This window comes from Tamandua tetradactyla, chromosome 7 (assembly GCF_023851605.1).
Source record: "Tamandua tetradactyla isolate mTamTet1 chromosome 7, mTamTet1.pri, whole genome shotgun sequence".
NCBI classification, from domain to species: domain Eukaryota; kingdom Metazoa; phylum Chordata; class Mammalia; order Pilosa; family Myrmecophagidae; genus Tamandua; species Tamandua tetradactyla.
The window spans coordinates 55,786,076-55,807,489 of record NC_135333.1 but is presented as its reverse complement, the minus strand read 5'-3'; the positions used below and the strand labels follow the sequence as shown (position 1 = coordinate 55,807,489).

Sequence of the window (21,414 nt, the reverse complement as noted above, 5' to 3'; positions counted from 1 at the left end):
CAGCACTTTAAAAATTTTAATTCATTGAATCTTCATATAAAACACATGAAAGAAAAATAAAAGGAAGAAGGTACTATTTCTAGTTCCATTTTACAGATGATGAAACCAAAGTACAGAAAAATTAAGTTGCTCATTCAAAGTCACACAGCTCATAAGTGAGGAGACTGGATTTGAAGCAGGCAATTTGATTCCAGAGCTTGTGCTCTTAGCCACAATTGTTTTTGTCCTAGAATGAAAGATAATTCAATATGCTTGAAGAAGGACTAAACTGAGAACATTCTTCCAATAATTTCATATTATGATAAAGTGTAAAAAGACACAAAAAAATAGCAAAAGAGAATATAGCTATCATGTTAATATTCATATAAGAAATAACAGAAATTTCAATGCAAAAATATTAGCATCTATTAAATGTCAACGAAATAAAGCTTACGAGATAAAGATGTCTTTCAGTTACTTACTCTGAAAAATAATCCATAAACTGCTGAGGATTTTCTGAAGCCAGCAACAGTTGTCTCTGATGAGATTCAGACATACAGTGACACTTAAAGCCATTCTATGAAAAACATAAAAGAGTTAAACTCTGATTTCATTAAGACATCATTATGAACTCTAAACAGAAGGATTTAATTAAACTCTGAAATTGCTCTCTGATGATAAATTGAAAAAAAAATCAAATCACTTTTGTTCTCTAGCTATAACCATCTGTTCTAGTCTGCTAGCTGCTGGAATGCAATACACCAGAAACAGAATGGCTTTTAAAAAGGGGAATTTAATAAATTGCTAGTTTACAGTTCTAAGGCCGAGAAAATGTCCCAATTAAAACAAGTCTATAGAAATGTCCAATCTAAGTCATCCAGGGAAAGATACCTTGGTTCCAGAAGGCCACTGAAGTTCAGGGTTTCTCTCTCAAGTGGAAGGGCACATGGTGAACACAGTCAGAGTTCCTCGCTCATCTGGAAGGGCACATGGCGAACACGGCATCATCTGCTAGCTTCTTCTTCTGGCTTCCTGTTTCATGAAGATCCCCCAGGAGGCATTTTCCTTCTTCATCTCCAAAGGTCACTAGCTGGTGGACTCTGCTTCTTGTGGCTATGTTATGTTGCTCTGCTCTCTCTGAATCTCTCTCTTTCTCCAAAATGTTTCCTTTTTTATAGGATTCCAGAAACTAATCGAGACCCACCCAAACGGGTGGAGACATGCCTCCAGTTTATTCAGTTTAACAACCATTCTTGATTAAATCACATCTCCAGGGAGATGATCTAATTACAAACATTCTACTTGAATAGGGATTAGAAGAAACGGCTACCTTTACAAAATGGGATTAGAATTAAAACATGGCTTTTCTAAGGTACATACATCATTTCAAACCATCACATCACCTTTATCAGTTTTTAATTTTTTGTGAAGTTGAACTTTGAAATCCTGCTAATCAACAAATAATCCTAAGAGAAACATTTTGCTTTAGGAAATAGGCATTACTAGGTAAGGTAGCAGAACACTGATTTAATTTTATGACTGAATTTAACAAATTCTATTTTTTTTTTTACCCTTTGCTCCCCCCCATTATTTATTTATTTATTTTCCATATATTTTCACTCATCTGCCTATACCCTGGATAAAAGGAGCATCAGACACAGCATCACACTGTCACATTATAAACCTTTCATCTTTATACAACGGTCTTCAAGAATTAAGGCTAATGGAATACAGCTCAACAGTTTCAAAGATACCTCCCTCTACCCACTCCAATATACCATAAACTAAAAAGGAATATCTATATAATGCATAAGAACAACCTCCAGGATAACCTCTCAACTCTGTTTGAAATCTCTCAGTCATGGAAACTTTATTTCGTCTCATTTCTCTCTTTCCCTTTTTGGTCAATGTCATGGTCAGGTTCATGTGTCAACTTGGCCAAGTGGTGGTACCTGTTAGCCTGGTTGGGTAAGTGCTGGCCTGTCTGTTGCAAAGACATTTCATAGAATTAGATCATGATCATGTCAGCTGCATCCACAGCTGATTCCGTATGTACTCAGCTGAGGGGAGTGTCTTCTGGTAATGAATCATGCTCAATCTAATCACAGGAAGCCTTTTTTTTTTTTTTTTTTTTAAAGGAAAGACAGAGAGAAGGAAGGAAGGAAGGAAGAAAGGGAAACATTTTTAAACATTTTCTTGTTTTATTGTATTCTGTTTCTCCGTTTTTGTTACATGGGCTGGGGCCGGGAATCGAACCGAGGTCCTCCGGCATAGCAGGCAAGCACTTTGCCCGCTGAGCCACCGCGGCCCGCCCCACAGGAAGCCTTTTAAGGAGGATTCAGAAGAAACAGGCTCTTCTTCCTGCTTCAGCTGGTGAGCCTCTCCTGTGGAGTTCATCCAGAGCCTCCACTGGAATCGTCGGCTTCACAGCCCGCCCTCTGAATTTTGGACTCTGCATTCCCACGGTCACGTGAGACACTTAAATAAATTTTATATTTGCGAGTGTTCCCGTTGATTCTGTTTCTCTAGAGAACCTTAACTAATACAATGGGCAAAAAGGGAAATATGGATATTTTACAATAGTTGACCAGATAAACAGAAGGCAGTGGGATCAAAGGAGGCAGTTGTATGGGAATCTGCATTATTCTGCTTTAACAGATTTACCAATCCCCAGTGTGATCAGTAAAGAAGGAATGGAGGGGGGAAATGAAAGGGAGCTCCAGAGTGTTTCTACCTGTCTACATGGTGTACTTTATTCTATTTTTATATTTGACCTCAGTAATCTTTTTGGTAACTTTTTAATTGTATATTATAACATATATACGAAGCAAAGAAAGAACCTCAGATGAAAGTTAGCTGCCTTTCCTCTGAGGTTCTTTCTTATGTGGGAAGGCTGAGGGTAATCTCTGCTGGCCTTCTCTCCAGCCTCTGGATTCCAACAATTTTCCCCAGGGTGATTCCCTTTTGCATCTCCAAAGGCCTGGGCTGAGAGCTGCCAGTGCTGAGATGAGGTATGCCGAGCTGCTTGGGCTGTGCTACGTTTTGCTCTCTCATTTAAGCACCAGCCAATTAAGTCAAACGTCATTCATTGCAGCAGGCACGCCTCCTAGCTGACTGCAGATGTAATCAGGAACAGATGAGGTTCAAGTACTATTGGCTCATGCTCGCAGCAACAAAACTAGGTGCCTTCACCTGGCCAAGCTGACAACTGAATCTAACTACCAGAGTCAAGAAGTCTTTCTCAATCCCTTGATGCTGGGTCCTGGCTCATCCTGGGATTTCTCTCCCATACTGTCAGGGAGATTTACACCCACCGGAGTCATGTTCCACGTAGGAGGGAGGGCAGTGAGTTCATCAGCTGAGCTGGCTTAGAGAGAGAGGCACATATGAGCAACAAAAGATGTTCTCTGAGGGTGACTCTAAGGCTTAATTTTAAGTAGGCTTAGCCTATCTTTTGCAGGAAGAAGTTTCACAGGGCCGAACTCCCATGATTGAGGGCTCAGCCTATTGATCTGGCTGTCCCCACTGCTTGCAAGAATATCAGAAATTCTCCAAATGGGGAAGTTGAATTGCTTGCAAGAATATCAGAAATTCTCCAAATGGGGAAGTTGAATATTTACTCTTTTCTCCCTAGTCTCTCATGGGGACCTTGCAAATACTTTTTTATTCACTGTCCAAATTACTCTGGGATACATTGGGGCATCACATTAACCTGGACAAACCAACAAAATCTCATACCCTATTCAAGATTCCATGTACTTATGGTCTTCAACTAAACTGCCCATACAAGTTAAATTAGGAAATGTACAGTCAAATATAAATTTTGCACCTAATAAAATATAAATTTTGCACCATATAAACATCTATCCCTTTAGTTACACACAGAAGTTGAAGTTCTAAAATATGGATGATATCATCCTTTACCCTGTATTCTGATATACCTTAGTTCTACCAGATCAGCTTCATTCATATTTCTATGCAAAATCTGATCAATTTTTCAACTTTTTAACAGTTCCTGTATGGGGTACTGCTGACTTTCATAACTTCACAGCTCTAACTCTGAGTCTCAAATACCCAAAGTTTCTGGGAATGACCATATTATATACAAACAGCTCAGGATCTCAGAATTTAAAATTAAATTACACCTCTTGATATATGTGACTGCTCTAAGAGCTTACAATCTAGGACCCTTTACAATAGTGCCCAAACTAATAACCCATGCTCTCAACTTTAGTTCACCAAGTTCTTTATTATAGTAAGTCTATATGATTGAGGCTTGATAATATTTATCTATTTGTTGACATTTCATTCAACATACAGTCCTTAAGGTTCATTCACTAGTTGCATGCCTCACAACTTCATTTCTTCTCGTGGCTGCTCACTAGTCCACCGTACATATGAACCATAGTTTCCCCTTAGGCCATCTCCATTAATTGTGGATAGGGAACACTGCTGCCATAAACACCAGTGTGCAAATGTCCATTTGTGTCCCCACACTCAGTTTCTCCAGATATATACTGAACAATGGGGTTTCAGGATCATATGACAAACCCATCCCTAAGCTCCTATGGAACCACCACACTGCCCTCCAAGAGGCTGCACCTCTCAGTTTCCCTACCAACAGTGAATAGGTACATCTTTCTCCACATTTTCTCTAGCACATTTCTCTCTGTTCTTCTTCTTTTTATATATGCTGTATGGCAGGGGTCACATTTCATTCTTTTTCCATGTGAGTATCCTGTTATTGCAGCACCATTTGTTGAATTTTTGCTTGTTTGTTTGTTTTGTTTTGGGGTAGGTGCACAGGTTGGGAATTGAGCCTGGGTCTCTCACCAACAGGTGAGAATTCTACCATTGAACTATCCTTGCACTCCTTCTCTGTTCATTTTTAAACAGTTTTATTCACACATCATACAATCCAATGTAAATGTATAGACATGCCTTCACCACCATACTCTATCTGAAGACATTTTCTTTTCTTCCACAAAAATCCATACCCCTTTCCCATGTTCCCTGCCTGTTGACATTTAGTTTTGGCATAATCCCTGTGTTATGCTCAGTGGGAGCATACTACAATGTTACTGTTGACTATAAACCCTAGCTTGCACTAATTGCACTAACAAATTCTTTTTTGAGTACCTACTTCACAGAGTACTATGAGGATACATAGCATTTGAGGATAACTGAATAGTTCTAGTTGATGAGAAAAAGCTCATTTTTACAAAAGAGTGATAGAATTAGAAAAATAACCACATAGTATTGATCTTGAGGATCCTCAAGAGGATACAACAAAGTAACATGTACCATTAATGAATTCTTTAGGGAAAAGTTTTCATTTACTTTCCCCTGCATGACCTCCTTATCCAAAATACATTGTTGCAGAAAACATAAACCTTATGTTAAATATATTAAATCTGTATCTTCTTCAGGTAATAGTAATACATAAATGAAAAATATGCCTCTTCTCCTGTTTTCCCTAGTTCATTTAACAGCACTATCACATACCCAATCACCCAAACCAGGACTAGGACATCATCCTAGATTTCTTTCCCTTCACCTCTATATTCAATTTATTACTAAATCTATTCAGCTTTCTTATTAACTCTCATCCAGCTCTTTTTCTCAGTCTCAATGCCACTGTCCTGATTTTAGCACTCACTCCTTGCTCAGTTTCTTAATCTTTAATCATTCAACAAACACCTACACAATTTAAAATTCACTGTGGACTACTTGTAAGAGTCACACTTATTACTTAAATTTAGCTTAAAAGGAAACTTGGTATTGTCTCAAAGAAAAAAACAGTATAGTAAAATGAAAACAAAATAATGTCATTACATCCTAGAAACCCAAGGGAGAGAAGGAGAGGAGGGAAAAATACCCTGGTCCCATCTTTCCTACCCCTGAATTGTCCACAATATTGGGAATAGATGGCAGGAAAGGGTACTTGTAGGGAGTTAACTTCCCCCTCTCTGAAGCCTCCCTCCTTGGCACTGAAGGACACTGAACAGATCTGAGAGCAAATAGACCCAGAACCACCACAAGAGTGGTGAAACTGGTAATTAAAGGAAAGAAGTAATCCTGCTTTTCCCCATAAGAATTGTATTTCAGGATAGCATTTGAGGATAACTGAATAGTTGGTGAGAAAAAGCTCATTTTTTCAAAAGAATGATAGAATTAGAAAAATAACCACTTTGCAACTCCTACTGCAATAACAGATTCAGGCAAGGATGCTAAAACACATAGTTAGAAGTTGATGAGAAATTAGACATATTGATATGATTCCAAGTATTATCCCACTATTTACCAGCTCTCATAAGGGGAGAAACATTACTTTATTACCTAATTATATAGACTGACACTTTCTTCAATAATCTTAGTATTACCAGACTATGGGCTTCCCTATATGATGCAATATGAAATACACAGTATCACCTATGAGGTATTCTTCCAAAAAATATTTTACCTGAATCTTGTCAAGCCTTTCGATCTAATTTCCAGTTTATAGGAACTTCAAGAGTTAAAGAAGAAGGCAAAAGATAACCACAAGGAAACAATTCAACAGATCTAGAAAGCGGGAATGACAAAGGAATGACCCTATTCTAGATTTAGAAGGGATTAAAAAGGTCTGCTAGCCAAATTCAATTTACCGCTTCTGACTGACTCGTGGTTTGAAAAAAAACAGCATTAAAAAACACTGCAGGGACAACTGCAGTAATGTCAATATGGACCATACATTAGATGATATTAATTTGTCATGTGTGACTACATATGTTATTGCTATGTAGAATATCCTGATAATTTAGAGATGCATACCTGATGTTTGTAATTAGTTCAGAAAAAAAGGCAAAACATTAAAAACATTAAATCTAGATAAATTGATATGCAGAGATGCATTATAAGAGTTTTATGCCAGTTTGAATCTATTGTGTACTGCAGAAAAGCCATGTCCTTTAATCTTCATTCAATATTGCTGGGTGGCATTTTTTTTTTTTTATTGTTTCCATGGAGGTAGGACTCACCCAATTCTGGGTGTAACTGCTGATTAAATGGTTTCATCTAATGTGTGTCTCTACCCATTCAAGGTGCGGTTGCTTACTGGAGCCCTTTAAGAGGGAACCATTTCCGAAAAAGCTTTAGAGAAGAAGAAGGAAAATGTCCTTGGGGAGCTTCATGAAACAAGAAGCTGAGAAGAGAAAGCTAGCAAAAGTCGCCATGTGCCCTCCCAACTGAGAGAGAAACCCCAAACTTCATCGGCCTTTCTTGAGTGAAGATAACCCCTTGTTGGTGCCTTAATTTGGACATCATCATGGCTTAGAACTGTAAACTTGCAACTTAATAAATTCCCCTTTTTAAAAGTCATTCAGTTTCTGGTATATCGCATTCTGGTGGCTTGCAAACTAGAACAAGTCTCTACTTTTCTGCGTGAGAATTTCATCTGATTTATATAGAAAAATGAAAGAGTAACTGTATTAACTTTACATTATTATGAATTTTACTTTATTCACCCTCCACTTGCAGAAGCACCAGTTTAAACTGCTCCAATTGCCTCCTTACTGTTCTTCCACTTTTATTCAATCCAAACTCCAAAGAAAAGATAATCACATCACTGACCTGTTCACAATTCTCCACTGGGCTCCATCATGTGTTTTATTAGGAGGAAAAATGTAAACTCCATAGCATGGCATACAGGATTTTTAAGATCTGCCCAAAGCCTCCCTGAGCCACTTCACTTATCTTTCACGTATTTCACTCATTTAAAATTCACAACAGTAGTACAAGTAGGTATAATTATTATTCCCACTTTACAGGTAAGTAAACAGGCAAAGAGAACTAAAGTAATCTGCCTAAGGTCACACAGCTAGTAAGAGGAAACTAGGTTTCCTAATTTCGATAGTCTGGAGTCCATAATCTTAACCACAATTATCATTCTGAGCCTGACATGTAGTAGGCGCTCAAAAAACGCTTGTTAAAAAAAAAAAAAAAAAAGGAATAGCTCAGTGTTCCTTTTTCTCCTGATCCCGAAAAGAAGTATGAATCTTAACCATTTTGCTGCTCTTAAGAGACATGTGAAGTCAGAGGTAATTATTATTTCCGGAATGCCCAGTACTGCACTACTGACACCCCAATTTTACGGCAGCTTGAGTAAGATCATTTCTTCGAGAGCTGCAAAGCCTTTTTCTATTTCATTTCTTTTAGGGGCGAACTGGGGAGGTATTAGGTGTCAAAGAATACTGATTTCCCGGTGCGATCCCGGACTGGAGGGAAGGGTGGTTCTACTCAGTCTGGTTAGCTGGCTTGTCCTGTGCAGACCCCAGAAGCAACGTCTATCGGCTTCATCATTAGGTATAGGAGACTACCTTAAAGGCCCGGAGTCTGGGATTGGAACCCAGGACCTTAGAGAGACTCTCTTCAGAGAGGACAGGGCGCGGGCACCTGGCAAACAGAGCCACCTGGGCTCACTCACCTCGTCCCGGCACTGCTTCTGGCACATCTGGCAATACCAGCGCAGCTTCTGAAGACCCTTGGACTTGATCCTGTTGGCGATGGCCTTGGGGGTAAGAAAATCTGACTTTCCCATCGCTGCGACTGCAACGACAACCTCTCAAAGGCCAGTTCCCACCCAGCCGGAAGCGGAACTGCGTTGTGGAGGTGGGCGGGACAAATGCCGAAAGCAGCTGAGTGACGGAACGAAGTGGGCCCCAATGCTCGCGGTTTTTCCCTCTTTGGCGGGAGGATGCGAGACTGAAGGGATGGGTGAGTGGGCGGTGCGCCGCGGCGAGCTTCCGCGCACGCGCGGTGGGTTTCGTCTGCACCGACCTTCAGTAAGGCGGCTACCACCATGTTCAGTCGGGCAACCCTCAGTGGGGTCTCAGCCTGGGCCCTGCAACCGCAATGGTATGGCGGCTTGCGGTAGGAACGGGAGAATTGAAGGGGTGGAGGAGGTTGGTTGGGTGGGACGGAGAAGGGCGTGGGGGCGTTTGGCGTGTGGCGTGGGCAGTGGTGGCGCGGCCGGACTGGGCCTTCTGGTCCCGCAGAGGCCCCGGGAAGCCGGTGCTGTAGGAAAATGCCTGAAAGCTGGGAGGGCGTGCGCTGAGGCCAAAGACGTCGATGACCAGCAAGGTCACGCCACGTCTCTCCAGGCTGCATAGTGCTCGGTGAGGGGCATGAGGAGGGGTTTACCTAGGACCTTGGTCTGAATTCATTTCAGGACGGTCTTGAATTCATTCAACTCATAAGTGCTCACTGAGCGCCAACGAAGTGCCAGGCAGCTGGACTAAGAAGAAAATCTAGGGAAAGGTTAAGTTGTGCTTATGTCCTTAACGCCTTTTGGAACCCGCCGGGGCTGGGCACAGTTTGAAATGCTTCTAAAGATCTGTTGGCTTCGGCTGAAACGTGTATGGAACACCTACTATGTATGTAAAAGGCGCTTTACTGGGCACCGGAGAAACGAAGGTGAATAAAACCGGTGCCTCAGGGGCTGCTAGCAGTTTTGATGCAGAAGGGACCTTAAAGATCCGTCTCTTGAGGGGGAAGGAAAGACTTCTATCTAGTACCATCTTGAAACCATCGTGCTCAAACGGTACTGTGCAAGGTCATGACATTCCCAAGGTCTTGGGGAGGAGGATATAGGTGCACTTGAAGTTGAAGTGTTAATCGCCATGCAGGTGGAGGGTGCTACGAGTTTTAAGAGCGTTAACCATCGGTTTCCGGAAAGATTGCTTATTAGAATGTCTAGGAATAGGCAGATAAAAGTTGATTTGTGGCTGATATTATATAATAGAATGAAATGTTTTGAAGATAGCAATAACCTGACAGAGTCTGTAAGAGTTTCATATGTTAGGCTAATGGGGTTCTTAGTTGTAGGCTGTCTCCTCGCTGTTTCCTGGTTCTACAGTGTGGGGGATTTCTAAATTGCTAGATACTAAACTAGATTTTTGTATCTTAATTTATGTGCTGGGAATATAAAAGCATTAATTGAAATAGATTTTCATTAAGCCAAGAATTTGCAACAATGTACAAGATTTTCGGGGTGGTGAGGTAATTAAATCTGATGTGAAATATCTACATAAAATTTTTGGTAGATTTGTTTTGGATGTCAGATTTTCCCTCTGATGTTGAAAACGAATATCCATCGGAATGAAGAAGTCACTTAGTTGAGTTTCCAGGTTTTGCCGTTTGTTATTTTGCTCAGCAGACATTTTTTGGATAGCTGCCCTGTACAGTTAAGTGCTAAAATATGTGACCAAATAGACATGGTCTTACCAGCTTTAGGGGACTTGAGAAGGCAATCCTTGGCGCCCAGTGGTGCTCAGTAAACACCAGCTCTTGCCTTCCTTCCCCTCATGCTATGCATTAATGCTTTCCATATGTCACAAGATTTTTAGAACTTTAAGTAGTACCTATGTTGATCTTTTTAAAAAATGTAGTTTCTGGAACTAGGACAAATATTTTATGTAAAATTCTAGAAGTGACTTTTAAAAATAGCTGTAAGGCAATTTTAAGATCTTTTAATAAAAGATTGATTTAAATAAGAGCTTTTGGTCTGAGGCAGCTACTGTTTGGAGCCCTAAATTGGAACTGCAGTCAGCAAATAAAGGTCATTGTCCTTCCTGTAATCCCTTTGGAACATTGTTATATGTGTAGGTTATGAATATTCATCAGACTTGGGTGTGTCACTTTGTAAAGCATAGCCTGTCTTCATTTCACATGTATCCCACCTCTTTTACCCTTTCTTTGCCTATTATTCTTGCCTTTTTTAATTGTTGTTAATTTTGTTTTTAAGAAAAACAATACACTTAGAACCACCAACAATGAATATCTTAGTTACCTTAACCATAGGCATATTTAGATAAAGTATCGATACAATCATTGTAAAGCCTGTGTTTGCGCATCATTCATAAACCAATTTAAAATTAAGGCAACGAGGAAAAATCTACATATTCAGATAGCAAAGTTCTTAAATTCTAAGTGTTAAATAGTAACTTAGATACCATTTGATGAGCTGTCAAAATTGTGAATGTTTTCAAAATATCAAGTAGAAAGTTCTTACAAATACCTGCATTACTATAGTAATGACCTATGTTCTATGTTGCTAAATATTTTCCTGATTTCAGGAAAATATGAGATACAAATATTTTTTACGATTAACATAATTTATAGAAATCTTAACCCCTTAAAATGGGTATCTAAGTTAGCTTATCCATAGGCATATTAAAAAATAAATCTGAGGGGGCGGTGCAACGGTGTCTCAGTGGCAGAATTCTCACCTGTCATGCCGGAGACCTGGGTTCGAGTCCTGGTGCCTGCCCATGTTAAAAAAAATCGTCATAAAGCCTGTTTTTACAATATGTTTCATAAACCAATTTAAAATTAAAGCAAGAGAGGAAAAAAATCTGTAAATACAGATATCAGAGTTACTTGAACTCTAAATATTAAACAGTATCTTAAATACCATTTGATTGACTATGTAAACTGTGTTCTCAAAATATCAAGTAAAAAATTACTACAAATGTCAGCATTACTGTAGTTGTGAGCTATATTACTGTTTTCAAATTTTTGATTTCAGGTATTTTATCTAATATTACTGTAACTGCCTTAAAGGTTTTTTTTTAACCGTTTTTTAGTTGTAAAATATAACATATATACAAAGAAAAGAAAGAAAAAAAGCAATGATTTTCAAAGCACACTTCAACAAGCAGCTACAGAACAGTTCCCTGAGTTTGTCGTGGACTACCATGACCTCAACTCAGATTTTTCCTTCTAGCTGCTCCAAAACACTGGTGGCTTTATAAGAGTCATAATAACGGAATTATACAGTATCTGTCCTTTTGTATCTGACTTATTTCACTCAGCATTATGTCCTCAAGGTTTATGCACATTGTCCTATGTGTCAGGACATCATTTTGTCTAAATGCTGCATAATATTCTATCACATGTATATACCACATTTTGTTTAACCACTTGCCTGTTCTTGGGCACCTGGATGTTTCCATCTTTTGGCAATTGTGAATAGTGCTACTGTGAACATTGGTGTGTAGATGTCTGTTCGTGTCACTGCCCTCAACTCTTCTGGGTATTATTGCTTTTTTATTTAATTAATTAATTATTTATATTTTTTTGTATAAGCAGGCATCAGAAATCGAACCCAGGTCTCCCGCATGGCAGGCATGAGAATTCTGCCACTGAGCCACCATTGCACCGCCCTATTGCCTTGTAAATTTAGAAATTAAAGCCATCTAATGTTTAAAACCCACCTTGCATGGGTGGGGTCGCACATCTCCATGAAAACAACCTAATCAAAAGGTCCCACCCAACAGTGGGTGTGCCCCCACAAGATTGGGTTAAAAGAACATAGGCTTTTCTTGGGTACATAACAGATTCAAACCAGCACACCAAGGGTCTATAATTTATTTTGTTATTCAGTGTCCCTTACATAAATCATCTAATAATAAATAATGAATTTCTCTATGAGCATATCAAGTGGAAAAAATGTTTACTATTCTTAATAAATTGGCAATTTACTTACTAGTACCATTGAAAATTGTATAATCAACTTCATTTTTCCCTGACTAGCAGGAAACTTGAAACTAAGAGTAAGTCCCGATTTTGTGGTACCTTAAGTTTATACAGTTTGGGGAATCCTATTTAAGAAAAAAGAACTCAAATTGTGAATGCAAAATAAGATAATGGGACTTTGGAGGAGCCCTATCCAATTTTAGGGCCTTGAAGTTTAAACTTTATTAGCTATATGGTAAATCCACTTCCTTTTAGAACTAAGTTTTATGCCTAACCGATGCTATTTTCCCCGTTATAATTTGTTATGACTAGATAATAGTTGTCCTTATACAATTGGGATCTAATTGGCTGCCTTAATTTGAAATTTTCAGAAAGTTTGGAAATTATGAAAAAGTATATACACATAGAAATGCCTTTGACATAGTCTTTCAACTTAAAATCTGTACATATACATTTATTTGCCAATCTTTTAACAAAGATTCTTCAGATAAAGAATTAAGTAATAGTTAATAGACATTTCTATTTACTTTTTCCAATACTCAAGTTTTACAATTTAATTTTATGTTCGTTTTGGAAAAATGATTTTGCACTTCCTATACATAAGTTTTTGCTGTAAACTGCCTCAAAATAGTTTTAAAATAAATGGATTAGAATAATTACTCTTACTATTTGTATAAATATTCTCTTTTGTAAATTAGACCTATCACAATTGTTTCTGTTGTCACATTTGGCATATGCTGTGTAAATAAAATAAAATTTAACTTCATCCTCTTAAAAAAAAAAATCCAGTGTTCCACACACCACAGAATTGTTTTGGAAAGGTGAAAAAAATCTTCAAACGATCATAAAGAGGCATTTCCTTGTTTCTGTTTTGATATTTGAAAGGTTTTTTTTTTTAAGTGCAATATATTGTTATACTTGGAGAAAGGGGCTTGTAACATTAGTTAAACATTAGGCTTCATTAAAATCCTGGTAACATCATTTTAATAGTTGTTCAGGATATCAGCAAGGTACCCTAAATATTTTCAGAAATTAAATCTCTTTTTGGAATAAGTATTGCAACGTAGCATTGAAGAAAACCAAAATAAGAAATTTGAGGAAAAAGAGTCCCTGCTGTTGTTGGCCTTGAATCTGGGGAAAATAGATTTCTATTTGCTTGGTGTTCAAAATTCTCTAAAATGGAACTTTTTGGGGGAGGGGCAGAGGTAGCTCAGTGGTAGAATTCTCACCTTCCATGCGGGAGACCCGGGTACAATTCCTGGACACTGCACTTTCCCAAAAAAAGGGAATTTTTTAATAATAGGATCTCAGTGGCCATAAATGGAACCATATACACTAAAAGAAAGAGAGACGGAATTTCAGGAGAGAAAAGGCAAAAGATTATCATCTGAGACCACGAGAGCAGATATTTATTCAGATATATTAAAAGTGTGAGACAGCAGGGCTAGCAATAGTGTAAGAGAGGAACTCTGAAACCTGGCTGCCTGCATTTGAATCTGGCTCTGTCACTTAGCTGGTAGGTGACCTTGGGCAATTCCTTTGTGTCTATACCACATCTCATTGGTTAAATGGAGGTAATAGTAGTACCTACTTCATAGGCTTAGTATGAGCATTACATTAGATAAGCCAAGGGCAGTGTGACAGTGACTCAGTGGCAGAATTCTCGCCTGCCATGCCAGAGACCTGGGTTTGATTCCTGCTGCCTGCCCATGCAAAAAAAAAAAAAGGTACATTAAATGAGCCAGTATTTGTCAAAAACCTGGGATGGGAAGAATCGCTGATATGGTTCCAAATGGAAAATGAAAACGAGTTTATAAAAATATATATAGTGAAGGTGAGCATGATTAAAAGGATTGTATAGACCTATGTGTCCCACTGATTAACACTAGAAATATGAATAAGTTCTTGCAAGAACCACTTCAAAAGTAGATTCATGTACAGAGTGTTTAAATCCAGGGTACAGGTGAAATCTGCTGTTGCCTGCTATGGGCTATGTTTAACAGGGAAACAGCAGTACCACAGCACCAGCAGGAGTAAATAATAGGGTGAGGGATAAGAGTTAAGGGCTGGTTTATATTTCCTATTGGGTGAGGGTGTGTTTATTGATTATCTTTCTTTTGGGAACAATGAAATTATCTAAAATTGAGAGTGTTGATGGACTGCGGGCTTTAGGCATTGTATGTGATGCTTAGTGAATGCAGATGGCTGAAGGATGCACTGACAAAGAAGTAGATTGGTGTATGATAGTGTATACATATGATCAAATATTGTGCTGCTACAAAAAGGAATTGAAGTCATGAGGCATGCAATGATGTGAATGAACCTGTGGGGCATTTGGTGAGGCAAAATAAGCCAGAAATAAAAGAACAATTATTATATGGTCTCCTTTAGAAAATGCTTATAAGAAAACAGGGGCCAAGAGTGTAAGCTCTTATAGCAGACATATTTAGTCCAGAGTGGTAATTATTATTTTTGGATTTTGAGAGGCTGTTTTGTATATCTATAACCTGGTATTTAGAGATAAGAATGAAGCCGATCAGGTTGGACTTAAGATAGTTCAGAACACAGGAGTAAAGAAGACATTGTCTATATTTTAGAACCTCAACTACTCTTTGAGACCAAAGGAAGAGGTTTATTTTGTCTGGAACCTAAATTTTCTGTAGCATAACTTCTCTGGATAGCTCATTTGAACACTTGAAACATAGGGAGCCCAGAATAAGAATGAGGGCCTTGAATCCCTCATAGTTTAATATAATGCCTGGATATATCCCAGAATATATTAAGCTGATAATCAAAAAGTACTAGCAAAGTCCCTTAAGGGATGGGATAAAAAATATGGAACTATTGAACTTCACCAGTTTAATCAGAAATCCGCTGATATTGTGTCAGGCATTAGAGACATCTAAATCAATGGGCCAAGCCCCTGATCTTGGGGCTTACTCTTGTGTAGGTTATGTAGGTAGTAGAGAAGCTTTGCCTACCTATAGGTAGGCCTAAGAGTTACTTCTGGAGGACCTCTTTTGTTGCTTAGATGTGGTCTCACTCTAAGCCCAACTCTGCAAGTGAAATCATTGCCCTCCCCACTATGTGCTTGAAGTCTCTTTGGCAGCGTGGGAAATGACTCCCAGGGATTAATCTGGCCCAGGCACCGTAAGATCAACAATTCCATCCTGACCAAAAAGGGGGAAAGATGTGTAACTAATAAAGTATCAGTGGCAGAGACAGATTACGTAGAATCGAGAGGCTACTATGGAGGTCACTCTTACACAAGCTTCAGTTAGACATTGCTACTATTATAACTTGCCAAACCCCAAGCAAATACATTCCAGCCAATCCTAAAGAACACCTAGGGCAATATATAAGATTCTACAAAGGTTCCATGCACTAGAGTAACTTTCCAGAAACCTACAACCTCCAGATGGGTCCCTGGACCAGATCAGTCCTGAAATGCAGAGGGCCCAGCCTCTCCAGAACATCAGCTAGTTCCATCTCCCTACCCCATATTATTGACAGCCCCTTCCCATGTGAAAAAGTTAGAATGACCATAGCCCAAATACCCCTAAAGAGTGAGATAGACAATACTACCTAACTATAATACAATTATGTTAAAACACTGAATGAAGCCGAATGTGAGAATGATAGAGGGAGGAGGGCTGGGGGCACAAATGAAATCAGAAAGAAAAATAGATGATAAAGACTGAGATGGTATAATTTAGGAATGCTAGAATGTATAATAACAGTGACTAAATGTACAAATTTAAAAAACTGATTTTGTATGAGGAAGAACATAGGAATGTCATTACTGCAGGGTGTTGGGAAAAAAAAAAGAACGATCAAAAGTGATGGTGGAGTTATACAGAGAAGGCGTTTAGCAAACGAAATGATTGCTGAATCATTAAACTGATACTTCTTTTAGTCTCCAGTATCTTAGAGTAGCTAGAAGTAAACATCTACAATTGTGGGATTGTAACCCATACCAAACTCTGAAATCTGTTCTACAACTATTTACTGTGCTGTGCTTTGAAATTTATTGGTTTTTTTGAAAATGTTATTTTTCACACACACAGACACATGAAAGTTGTTTCTTTTGATGATAAAGAAATATTCCTTCTAGCTTCCTATATTCTGGAGCAGTTAGAAGGAAAAATGTAAGATGAGGGTATGGTAGCTCATAACAAACTGTGGAATCTGCCCTGTAACTGCTTGTTGAAGAATGCTTTGAAAATTACTACTTTTTTCTTTCTTTGGGTTTGTATATATGTTATACAATATAAAAAGTTAAACATGTATGTATATATATATATATATGTAGTTTGTATATAAAATGTAATGTGATGAAGGTTTATTGTATTTGTTGAAAGAAGATGTGATCATGGGTGGTGGTTGGAGGCAAGGTGTAAGGGAGTCATTTTGGGGGGAGAGACAGGGATCGACTTTCACACAGGCATTTAATATGAGAATCGGATGTAGTTCATAATTGTCTTTTTCTTAAGAGTTAGCAGATGTTACTTCTTCCCCACCCCTTTTTTTTTGAGAATGATACTTCATTTAGGCATTTTGGCTTACAGTTGCAACTTGGAAATTCAAAATTAACATCCTTCCTAGTGAGCTTCTTATATACTCCAGAAAAATTTCAACCTTTTGTTCTACATTGTTCTGCTGTGCTTTGTCCAAGTGAACCTTTATTACCTGGCTGCCACCCAGTTTTACACGGATTCTTCTGCCCATAACTTCACCTGGGAATACCTGGTCTTCAGGGATTGCATTAGGCACAGCTGTCAAAGTAGCACTCCTGTGATACTTCTGCTTGTTTTTTTACTGCCTTTCAGTTTGGCTTAAGCAGAATTCTCTGAGCAATAAGCACAATGTGCTTCCCACATTTCTCCAATTCATGTACTAGATGGACTTGGATTTTCTGGAAAGACCAGTTGCAGACTGGGAACCAAGATTATAATAGCTTTCTGACCACTATCAACTTCAATTTCTTTGGCTTCAGCTCAAGAAGAGCCTGTGAAATCTCAGACTCGAATTAATCTGGCTTTTTGCCATTGGTCCTCACAGTCTTTGTGCTTGAACTATACATGGCCTTTTTCTTGAGCACCAGCTAGGAAGAGTCCAAAATCTTGTGAGAGAATTTATCAAATCTCTACTCCCTTACTTTTCATATTAGACAGCATTGTCCACTCCTTAAAAATCTTTCAAACTGTTTGCAATTTCTTTTAATGATGGATCATTCACCTAGCAGCCTTGCTGACTCTCCTTCGCAGCCTTCTTTAGCTCTTCCCACAGTGTTTTATCTCATCATAGCTGGCAGTGGCAATCCATGATCTGTTTGGTTTTCCATCTACTGTATTTGATAACCTTCATCTTAGTTGCAAAAAAAAGCATACATTCAGTAAAGTAAGATATCCCTAAACAAAGTTCATTCAGCTCATAGTTGTTCTTCATTCAAGTTGTACTTAAAAAAATTAAGTTGTAGCATAAATAGATAATGAGGGCTAAACATGAGCGCTTCAAAATAAGTTAAGTTAGGGTATGTGCACAGCAGGAAGAATTACAAAAGTTGCTACCTCTTTATGCCTCTGACTTGGCATACTCGTGAAAATGCAAACATTCCGTGCTCAACCAAATATGGCATTCAACACAGATTTTTTCCATATGGTGTTCTCTGTCTAGAAACCGTGTCAGTTAAATTGGAGTGTCTTTACTGAAAACCATAACATCAAAATATCGTTTCTTATAGTGTGTAAATGTAGAGTACTTGGGGTGAAAAGTTGTTATACTGAAAAAAGAAATCATCCCCAAAAATGCTGTTATTTTTCAAGTGCCATTATGAGAAAATATTGTTAATGGAGCAGTTGTTTTGTCAGATAAGTCTCTAGTCTGAGATAGTAGTGCTTGTTGGTATTTGACAGCTGTCATCTTTTCCTTTAGTAGGTTCATTTTTAGAACCAAACTTCATGTTTTCCATATGTCTCCTTCCTCTTTCCTTATTTCTTTTATTGTTCTTTCTCTATGACTGGTTAATACCAGTACTGTGAGATAAGTCAGATGTGTTTTAAAAATAACTTTGTGCTATGATTTTCCAGACTAACTTTTTATGCACATATAAGCAAAATATGAATCATACGGTATCTATTTTTCCATAACCCATGTTTTTTTAAAACTTTTATTAATAAAACCAATCAACATACAATATGAATATTCTTTTTTCATCACATAGTTGTATATTCATCATCATGATCATTTCTTAGAACATTTGCATCAATTCAGAATAAGAAATTAAAAAAAATTCATACGTACTATACCCCTTACCCCTCTCTTTCAATGATCGCTAGCATTTCAATCTACTAAATTTATTTTAGCATTTGTTCCCCCTATTATTTATTTATTTATTTTTAATCCATATGCATAGTCCATGTTTTGTTTTTTTAATTAGAGTGAATAAACCTTAATTTTAGTGAGTTTAGATTTATAGAAAAATTGAGCAAAGTGGTATAGAGATATCCATGTCCCAGCCCTGACAGTTTCCCCTATAAACATCCTGTATTAATGTGTTACATGTGTTATAATTACAGAACCAATATTAATAGCATTATCATCAGCTAAAGTTTATAGCTTGCATTAATGTTCTTATGTTTTAAAGTTTTGTGAGTTTTGACAAATGCATGGAGACGTGTTATCTGTCATTGTAGTGTCATGCAGAATAACTTCACAGCCCTAACATTCCCCTTGCTCTATCTCTTCATCCTTCCCCCAACCCTTGGTAACCCATCTATAGTTCTGCCTTTCCCAGAAAGCCATGGTTAAAATTGTACAGTATGTAGCCTTTTCAGACTGATTTTTTTCACTCAGTAATACACATTTAAGGTTCTCCTGTATTTTTTCAGAGTTTGATGGCTCATTTCTTTTTGTTGCTGAATAAAATTTTTAATTGTATGGATGTGTGCTGGTTCGAAAGGATGTATGTCTGCTAGAAAAGCTTGTTTTAATCTAAATTCTATTTCGTAAAGGCAGAATAATCCCTATTCAATACTGTATGTTTGAATTTGTAATTAGATCATCTCCCTGGAGATGTAACACAATCAAGAGTGGTTGTTAAACTGGATTGGTGGAAATCTGTCTCCACCCATTTGGGTGGGTCTTGATTAGTTTACTGGAATCCTATAAAAGAGAAAACATTTTGGAGAAAGAGGGAGATTCTGTGAGAGCGGAAAATGACATAGCCACGAGAAGCAGAGAGGGTACCAGCTAGCGATCTTTGGAGATAAAGAAGGAAAATGCCTCCCGGGGGTGGGGGGGGGGAGCCAGGAGAGAAAGCTAGCAGGTGACGTCCTGTTTACCAGGTGCCTTTCCAGATGAGAGAAAAACCCTGACCGTGTTCGCCATGTGCCTTTCCACTTGAGAGAGAAACCCTGAACTTCATAGGCCTTCTTGAACCAAGGTATCTTTCTCTAGGTGACTTAGATTGGACATTTCTATAGATTTGTTTTAATTGAGAGATTTTCTTGGCCTTAGAACTGTAAACTTCAATTTATAAATTCCCCTTTTTAAAAGCCATTCCATTTCTGGTATATTGCATTTTGGCAGCTAGCAAACTAGAACGAAATGTAACACAGTTTATCATTTCAAGGTATTAAACTGTTAAAGGACATTTTGGTGCTTCCACTTTTGGCAATTATGAATTAAAGCTGCTGTAAACATTCCAAAGGCAAGACATCTAGATTTTGCTCCTATGTCGTCTTGTAGAAACTTTATAATTCTGCATTTTTATGTCTGTGCTCCAGTTTTACTTAGTTTTTGGGAAAAATTTAGGGTTAATGTCTAGAGAATATTTTTGCATGTGAATGTCCATTTCCCACACCATTTGTTGAAAACAGTATCCTTTCTCCATTGAATTGCCTTTGCTCCTTTGTCAAAGAGCATTTGACACCTGTTGGTGTAGGCCTGTTTCTAGACTGTAATTTCTTCCAGTGATCTATTTGTCTATTCTTTCACCAATGCCATGTTGTCATACTTACCGTAGCTGTGTAGTAAATCTTGCACTTGAGTAGTGTCAGTCCTCCAACTTTGTCATTCTTCAGTGTTGTATTGGCTGAGTCTTTTGCCCTTCTATATAAACTTTAGGATGTTTGTCAATATAAATACTAAAAACCACAAAACAATTTGATAGGCTTTTCATTGGAATTGTGTTGAATCTGAAGATCGAGTGGGGAAAAATTGACATCTTAACAACAGTGAGTCTGCCCTACTCATGAACATGCAATATCTCTAGTTATTTAGATCTTTGATTCCTTTCATCAGATTTTGTAGTTTTCCTCACCTAGGCCTTGTATATATTGTGTTAGATTTATATCTGTTTCTTTTCTTTCTTTTTGGTGCTTATGTACATGGCGTATTTTTTATTTCAAATTCCAATTGTTTATTGCTGGTATATAGGAAAGCAATTTTTAACCTTTTATTCTGAGACCTTGCTATAATTGTTTACTAGTTCTCAGAGATTTTTTTGGTCAATTCTTTGGGGTTTTTTACATTGACAATCATGTCATCTGTTAAAAATAATTTTATTTCCTCCTTCCCAGATTGTATACCTTTTCTTTTCTTGTCTTATAGCATTAGCTAGGACTTCCAGTACAGTGTTGAATAGGAGTGATGAAAAAGGATATGCTTGTCTTGTTTCTCATCTGAGGTGGAAAATCTCAAATTTGTCACCATTAAACTGCAGGGTTCTTATAGATGTCCTCTGTCAGGTTGTGGAAGTTCCCCTTTATTCCTAGTTCATTGAGTTTTTATCATGAATGTGTGTTAGATTTTGTCAAATATTCTTTATGCAGCTGTTTAGTTGATCATGTGATTTTTTCTTCATTAACCCTGTTGATGTGATGACATACACTACTCAGTTTTCAAATGTTGAGTCAA

The 21,414-nt window shown here is 37.9% G+C and overlaps 2 protein-coding genes, 1 long non-coding RNA gene and 1 pseudogene across 6 annotated transcripts in view; 1 reads left to right on the top strand and 3 right to left on the bottom strand.

Moving 5' to 3' along the window:
* Positions 1–8,631, bottom strand: part of KIN (Kin17 DNA and RNA binding protein) — a 77,128-nt gene extending 68,497 nt beyond the window's left edge. The window contains exons 1-2 of the mRNA XM_077169460.1: positions 8,444–8,631; positions 462–556 (exon numbers count right to left, since the gene is read on the bottom strand). Of these exons, the coding sequence (XP_077025575.1) occupies positions 462–556; positions 8,444–8,557 (209 nt within the window). The 5' untranslated portion in view covers positions 8,558–8,631. The remainder of the gene's footprint in view (positions 1–461; positions 557–8,443) is intronic.
* A 110-nt stretch (positions 8,632–8,741) lies between these two features.
* The window catches only part of ATP5F1C (ATP synthase F1 subunit gamma), a 37,496-nt gene continuing 24,823 nt past the window's right edge, over positions 8,742–21,414 (top strand). For 3 of the 4 annotated variants that reach the window (XM_077169462.1, XM_077169461.1, XM_077169463.1), the window contains exon 1: positions 8,746–8,889. In XM_077169462.1, the coding sequence (XP_077025577.1) occupies positions 8,819–8,889 (71 nt within the window). In that variant the 5' untranslated portion in view covers positions 8,746–8,818. Of the gene's footprint in view, positions 8,890–21,414 lie in introns of all 4 variants that reach the window. The other variant, XM_077169464.1, reaches the window with a different exon arrangement.
* Positions 16,814–17,578, bottom strand: LOC143691246 (small ribosomal subunit protein eS7 pseudogene; annotated as a pseudogene).
* Positions 17,691–21,414, bottom strand: part of LOC143691250 (uncharacterized) — a 71,432-nt gene continuing 67,708 nt past the window's right edge. The window contains exon 3 of the long non-coding RNA XR_013179422.1: positions 17,691–17,862. This is a non-coding gene — a long non-coding RNA (uncharacterized LOC143691250). The remainder of the gene's footprint in view (positions 17,863–21,414) is intronic.